Source organism: Montipora foliosa, chromosome 14 (assembly GCF_036669935.1).
Source record: "Montipora foliosa isolate CH-2021 chromosome 14, ASM3666993v2, whole genome shotgun sequence".
In the NCBI taxonomy this organism is placed as follows: Eukaryota; Metazoa; Cnidaria; class Anthozoa; order Scleractinia; family Acroporidae; genus Montipora; species Montipora foliosa.
Genome location: NC_090882.1, coordinates 6,811,114 through 6,818,613, shown reverse-complemented (window position 1 = coordinate 6,818,613; position 7,500 = coordinate 6,811,114). Strand labels below are relative to the sequence as shown.

At 40.1% G+C, this 7,500-nt stretch overlaps 1 protein-coding gene across 1 annotated transcript in view; it reads left to right on the top strand.

Annotated features, from left to right (window-relative positions):
• The window catches only part of LOC137984392 (uncharacterized), a 16,965-nt gene that overhangs the window by 1,050 nt on the left and 8,415 nt on the right, over window positions 1–7,500 (top strand). The window contains exons 1-7 of the mRNA XM_068831573.1: window positions 1–38; window positions 1,178–1,511; window positions 2,282–2,794; window positions 3,978–4,181; window positions 4,968–5,036; window positions 5,689–5,761; window positions 6,967–7,112. The exon at window positions 1–38 is cut by the window's left edge and continues 1,050 nt beyond it. Of these exons, the coding sequence (XP_068687674.1) occupies window positions 1–38; window positions 1,178–1,511; window positions 2,282–2,794; window positions 3,978–4,181; window positions 4,968–5,036; window positions 5,689–5,761; window positions 6,967–7,112 (1,377 nt within the window). The remainder of the gene's footprint in view (window positions 39–1,177; window positions 1,512–2,281; window positions 2,795–3,977; window positions 4,182–4,967; window positions 5,037–5,688; window positions 5,762–6,966; window positions 7,113–7,500) is intronic.

Genomic DNA, 7,500 nt, shown 5'->3' with positions numbered 1-7,500 from the left:
TACAACAGGAAATTTACTCAAGGAAATGCTGCATTTAGGTGAGGAGGGAAGATGACACAGTGTCGATAAATTTTAAAGTGCTACACTATGATAAAAAATCACTTCCTTTTTTGTTCAGATTTTGAAAGTGTTTGCTTAATGCCTGACTGGCAAAATTTCGTGCTTTGATTTTTATCCAAGGGCTGTTTGCTTTCAATGTAAGTTTTGGATTTTAACGGTCCGCCATTACTCTCGTTCAAAACTGACCGATTGGACCTCAGAACGTTGAATCTAGGAAAAATTGACGTCATTTACTCGATAGCTTAAATTTTCAGCGCCTGAATGCAGCTTATTATATATGCAAAACATGAATTTAACAGTCTGAAACTCCCGTGCTGCATATTAATTCAGCCGCGTACACACGCATTGCATTCTTAAACTAAAAAAGTGAGTCTTTGACGTCATTTTCTACTTGGTCCAGCTCTCTCAATATTTTAAAGTTAGTAATGGCGGATTATTAAATAGGGAAATTCTAGTTAAAATAAACAGGCGTCTTTTTCAAAATCAAGGGTTAATACTCGGGTCACTAAGTGTTTAGTTAACATAGGCTTAACTGATTCGAGTGTAATGTGAAGTGCTAGTTTTCTACCCATATGAAGCATTTGATTTGAGCATTAGCCTTACTGATGGAAACGGGCCCACACAAGGACAGAGAAAAACTCTGACCAGGGTGAGAATTTAACCCATGACTTTTGGGTTAGATCACCGCTGTTCTAACAAGGTCTGATAGGGCTGCCAAAACCAACGCAATACCCTCTGGATTACATTCAAGTTTATAATTGGGTCAGTATCGCTCTCCTCGCCTGTGCCTCCTCGTTTAAATCCATTTCAGCAGGATTTGAAATTGCTACGTCAAAGCTTCGTTTGCATACACAAAAACAACGATGGCGGTTTTCTATTTTTGAGGCGTTGTTGTTTGCTACGTAAGGCATATAAAACTAAAAACCCAAATAAGTAGTCAATCAAGTTTGACAACACAGCTTCATGCTAAAGAACTTTCGATTCAGAGAATTTTTTTAGACCGTACTTTCCCTTTAACAAGAAACTTAAATCAAGCTTGAAATTGCTTTTCTACAATCAATTGAGGGTCCTTGAGAAATTTCTCAAAAGATTCTTCCTTGGAAATATTCTGTCGCAGCACTTCCAAAAAGCCCGGAACTTGGCTATCTACGGCAATACGAGGAGGCAACAGGGCAATCACTCTACAATCCACTCTTCTCAAATGGGCACAGACAAATCAGCCCGTGAGGATAATTGACAGCTGTCTTGGAGCCCTGTGCAATCCCACGTGCCCGGACAAGCTTACGTTTGTGGATGCTGCGGTGCAATGGAGCGACGTCCTTGTTGGTCTTGTAATATTTATGTCTCTGATTCCTACAGTGCTGTGTGTTGTGCTGAGAATATCCTTTAAAATACAGTCCTTTCTTGTAAGGCGAACTCAAAAACAGTACGAGGAGCAGAAATCCTCTGAGGTAATGAAAATACTTATTTGTTTTTACGAAGAATGTCCTTGTAAATGTAAATTGAACGCAAAATAATAGACGTATTTCAGAGTAACACAGGCAAAAGACACTATTCAAATCTACGACTCTGGTTGCAGGAAACTGAACGCTTTTTAAAAATTTATTTTGCTGAAATCCACTTCCGTTTTATCTTTCACTTCGCATATAGAGTGCTTTCAATCACGTGATCGGTAACCTTGTTTTTCCACCGAAGCGAAAAAAAAAAAACCTTTGCATGATAATAGAGCTCAAGTTGGGGACACCAACATGGCCGTCGTGACGTCACGTGAAAACTCTATATATGGTCCCACTTTTCCCTGCTCTCTCTATAGTAGTAGTGGTAGAAGTAGTAGTAGTAGTAGTAGTAGTAGTAGTAGTAGTAGTAGTAGTAGTAGTAGTAGTAGTAGTAGTAGTAGTAGTAGTAGTAGTGGTAGTGGTAGTGGTAGTGGTAGTGGTAGTGGTAGTGGTAGTGGTAGTGGTAGTGGTAGTGGTAGTGGTAGTGGTAGTGGTAGTGGTAGTGGTAGTGGTAGTGGTAGTGGTAGTGGTAGTGGTAGTGGTAGTAGTAGTAGTAGTAGTAGACCTAGTAGTAGTAGTAGTAGTAGTAGTAGTAGTAGTAGTAGTAGTAGTAGTAGTAGTAGTAGTAGTAGTAGTAGTAGTGCTATTTTACACGTCATTCGCTTACTTAAAAAAGTGTTTGTGCGAAATCCATCTTTTATTTTGTCCTATATTTTTTCTCCTAGACATCAGCTTGGATCCCAGTTGAACCAGTAAGCCTTCAATACTCAGCACCAGATTGTTCCCAGCATTTTCGGTCCGAAAAAATAACTCGAAGATTTGCAAACTTAGAAGATAGTAAAATTAGTCGTGGCTACGAAACCTTATTTTATGGAACCGTTCAATATTTAAGGAAGGCTCTTGGGATTAGCAATAAAGTTTATCCCGCAAACAAGACGACTAGTCAATTTAATGATCCCGGATACACGAAAGTTTATTCGGAAAAACGTGATTTGGAAAGTCAACGAACTGTGAGCGGTTCTCGGGTGGAAAGAAGTTCAGAAAGTCTACTCGGCGATCTTCGTGATATAAAGGTTGAAGCACTTGCCGTGCCAAATGAAATTACCACTCAAGATATCTATAATGCCAATTTGACATTCAAAGACGGAGAATTGGTTGCCGTAGTAGGGAAAAATGGAGCAGGAAAAACTACTTTGCTTCAACTTCTCTGTGGAGAACTTACGTGTGGATGTGGGAAGGTAATGAAAAGCTGCCACCTTTTATGCCTTTACTTGAAAAAATGTTATTTTTCATGACAGAAGCTCGTGACTTTGAAGAGTTTAATTCTGGTTCAGAGATAAGGTTCTTTGAGTTTAAAAATTTCCGCATTTGGATATCCCGCGCGTGCAGCTTCGATCTTATTTTTGTCCATATTTGGGCATAAAATTGGTTTCCCAAAATCCCCAGCTTTCGTGATTATAGAGAGTTTAAGAAACGACGACAACGCCACAAAACAATAACATCATTGGTTAAAAGAGGAAAAATAATCGTGCTGCACGTGCAGCACGCATTTTAGCACACATTTTTGCGTGCTCTGCGTAAAAACGACGACGTGAATTCACCAAATTTGAACCAAATTTCAACGACAACATGAGCATACTTCCCTACTTCCCGAACATTGCTTGATGCGAATTAGGCGTAAAAATCGCGAAAGACTTACGATAGTGCCAAGTCATATTTTGAGTTGAAGATTTCGTCGACGTCGCTGTCGTAGATCTTGAAGTCCGTATAGGTGGTTTTCACGTTACGTCATCGCCGCTATGTTGGTGGACGAAAACAAAAGATCTGTCATTAGCTCCTTTTGTTCGTCCACAAGCAATTGTACATTGCCGCATTATTATCTATCTCTCTAAGGGCCGGGACAAAAGGGAAATGTTTGGCGTTTACACAACATCAAAGATTTTTGATGACCAAACATGCTGATCATGATTTTGAAGTGAGTGGGCAAACGGTTAAAACATGTTTGATTTAACTCAGATCAAACTCCACAAGCAAAGAACTATGGGTCACAAATAAGTAAACAGCACGTGGATACAAGCGGCAGAGCCAGCGTTGTACGCATGCACGCGTCAAACATATTTGATACGGCTGGCCAAACGAACAAAACTTAAACCATCAAACACGAGAACAAAAGATTCTGAAATGTTTTAAGTTATTTGATCGAATGTTTAGTGGCCTTCAAATTTTATCAAACACGATCAAATACGATCAAACAGCACCAAATAAGGTGGCCAAACGCTAAAATGGTTGGTCAACAAACAATGTTTGACATTGTTTAAACGCCAAACATTTCCCGTTTGGCCAGGCCCCAAGAGATTGGTTGCAAACTACCTATTACCTCCCAAAGTAGGTGACATATATATTGTTTGCATTCATCTTAAGGGACACTTGACGGTAAACGGCACGAAGCTCGAGAAACTACCACTGAATGTCCTTGTTCAAAACTTTGGCGATGAATCACAGTTCTCGTGGCTTGCTTGTATTGGAGAGCTTACCTTGAAAGAGTATCTTATGCTCTATGCGTTGATGACAACGTCTGAAAATGTTTGCAACACCATTAAAAGAGTGGAGCAAATTATTTGTGAGGTACGTAAAAGATGTCAGTAAGTCGTTGAAGACAACACCATAAGTCAGAGCTCTGACTGTCACAGCCCGCGTCTACAAATGCGTTTTCGGAAACCTCCGTTTATAGATAACCGTCCATCGTACACTGAAGCGATAGAAAACGGAGGTTTTCAAAAACGGAGGTCCACGAAAACGCTTTTGAAAGTAGAAAGGAAAGGAAAGGAAAGGAACTTTATTTAAGTGTCTAGTCGATTTAGCGCTGGAGCACTAATTGGGGACACTGTAAAGTGAAATTAACAATGAAAGCAAATCAAGTCAAATTTTGGTTTTTGAGGAGACTTTTGAAAACGGAGGTCTATCGTTCTAGTGTGGATGGCGAATACCCGTGACGTCATAACCTTATGCATGCCTCACAGTTTCGTGCGTGCCAAGACTTAAACAAAGCCTGGTTAACATAAACGCATTTTTACATCTCAGTTTTTAGTCTCTACTGTGGACGGTCGAATTTGATGTAAAAACGCTAGTGTGTATGCAGATCTTTTTATCCATTGTCAGGGAGCCGGAGGTTATCGAAAACGGAGCTTTTTAAGAACGCCTTAGTGTGGACGGGCCCAGATTTATTTCCACCCAAGGACCAACGCTCAAATGGGTTTCCTGGGATCTCCAAGCACTATAGGTTACCTTGATTAATTACCTTCATTGGTTACCTGGATTATTTACCTTGATTAATCCCAATCCTGCTCGAATTTCGTTGTCAGACTAACGCTTTGGGCTTTTGGATGAACTAAGTACTGAATATGTTTTCAGACTAGACTAACCACAGTCGCTGACAGGACTGTCAAAGGACCATACAGAGTTAATCTCACTAAATTGCAGGTTGGTTGTCAGAATTAACAACAGAACTCGTTCTAATTTTTTGTACTTTGAATTTAAGAGTGGTTTCAAGGCAGTTGTAAAAATCGTCAAACGAAGCGACGACCCAGTTCAATAATCACATTAAACCCAAATTTTAACAAATACATGGATCACATTAACGATGTGGAGGCAGCGTGGTTGAGTGGTTAGGGCGTTGGGTTTGCATGCGGCTGCTCCGGGTTCAAATCCCGTTCTAGCCTCTGGTAGGGATTTGTTTCCGGTTGTCCCGAATTCAACTTTACCACGTTTTGTAAATGGCCAACTGGTTGCCTCCTGCCAGTTGGGTTTCTTAATAATGTTTCTGTTAAGTTTCACATTGTTAAAAGTGGGGTGCCTGTTAACTAGCTTGATAGCTAACTGCACTTCCACTATAAGCAAAGTATTTTTTTTATTTGATGTACCTCGCTTGTCTTGGCTTGGCTAGGGCATCCAGATAGATATTGGAGGGTTTAGGGTTCGCGAATACGACGCTGTATTGTATGAAAGTCGGAGATCCATTTTTCCTGTCGTATATTTACTAGTTGTCTTCATTGTTTTCCTAATCAACCCATGATATCTAAGAAGTGCGATCTGTGCATATCTTTTCCGAAGATTTGAAGTGATTTGTTTTCAGAATCATCTTTACAGCATAGCGTTACAACTTGTGAGCAGACCTCTGGTCGTTTTGCTTGATGAACCAATCGCGGGTAAGAAAATTACGTAACTTCATGAAGCGGTGCCTTAATATCAGGAGACTGAGAATCGATCCAGCATTTAAGCTGTGTTGAACGGGATAGTCATGATGCCGAGGAATTCAATGGAATTTTTTTTTATATAAAGACCAACAAAATGTGTTACTTCATAGACTGTCTGTAATGTGCACGACAAAGACTTAGATCTAGCCAGGGAGTTGAAGAAACTGAGGAACATTCAAGTGTTAGGGGCGATACCAAGAAACTTAACTGACAGATTAAAAAACATGGTTGATGTAGAAGCTCTCGTAAAGTATAATGTGATTGGCTCGCTACCTTAGCCAAAAACAAAAGACTAACCAGCTGAAACAATGACTTAGGCCAAGAGAAAATGAGGGAACAGAGAGGGAGGCTCCCGGTCCAGCCCTTGGGATAAGTCATGTCCACGAAAGTTATTTTTAGACGAGCGGAAGTCTTTGTTCTAGCGGAAGTCTGTCTTCCGAGACGTCCGCGTGCAGGCCAACCTCGGTTTGATGTTTGAAAGAAAAGCAAAGATCTCATGCAATGGCGGACGAAGTGGACTTAACGTCTGCATGTGGACGTCTAGGAAGACCGACTTCCGCTAGAACAAAGACTTCCGCTCGTCTAAAAATAACTTTCGTGGACATGACATATCCCGGCCAACGCCCTGAGCCTCCCTCTCTGTCCCCTCATTTTCTCTTGCTTAAACTTAAAAACAATAGAAGCTGCTTACAATAGCAAGCAATAGCAGGTTACGAGAGCTGCTACACTATTGAAAAACATTGATGTTGAAATTAGGATTGCGGACTTACAGAAAACAGTCTTATGGCAGACAGCAAGAATTCTACTGAAAGTACACAGTATTTAAGGAAACGTGTTGGTCACGGAGCAACATCTGATAAACGCTTAGCTTCCTCCAGGAAGGCGAGCGGTTATTTTAGATATATGACGTTTCATGGGGATAGACATTCTCACAGATTTAGAAAGTCAATATTATTACTTTCATGATTTTCCCCGTGTTTCAAATTCTTTGTCGTTATGATATCAGGTTAAGCTGGACACATAATAAGTTTGGCATTCAAATCAACTGTCTAACTGAATTACTTGGGTCGACCGACGGTATTCGACCATTGAACAAGGACTGTGTCAACATTTTTGACGAACAAAGAATAGTTCATTATTTATTGCATTTCCTGCAGGCTTAGATCAAGAGTCATCCCTGGATATGCTAAACATCCTCAGACGGGTTTCTGACAGAGGGCATTTGGTGGTTGTTACTATACATTCCATTCCACAAGAAACAGCGCACCATTTTAATCAGTTAATTTTACTCAGTGACAAACAGGTGTGCAAGAAAAGCGAAAATGAAAATGTGATGGAAATAGTTGAACTTAAAAAAAGTTAATGTCTTGTGGCGTTACTTGTTTTTACTTTCTGTAGCGCCCAATGGCAGCAAAATTTAACAAACTCAAGCTTACAACAATGGGCCATTTTACAGTTGTTTGCTTATAACAACTACAAAGTTTAACAAACATGGTACACGGTTAAGAATTTCGCAATTTCACGGTGCACGCTTAATTTTTACATCAAATAATTGTTCAGAGCTTAGAAAAAGCTACAAACAACACGGTTATCTGGACAAAATAATTCACGACACACGGTTAATTTTTTCCCTTTTTCACGACACACGGTTAATTTTTTGGATGTTTCACGCCACACGTTTAACCCCATTG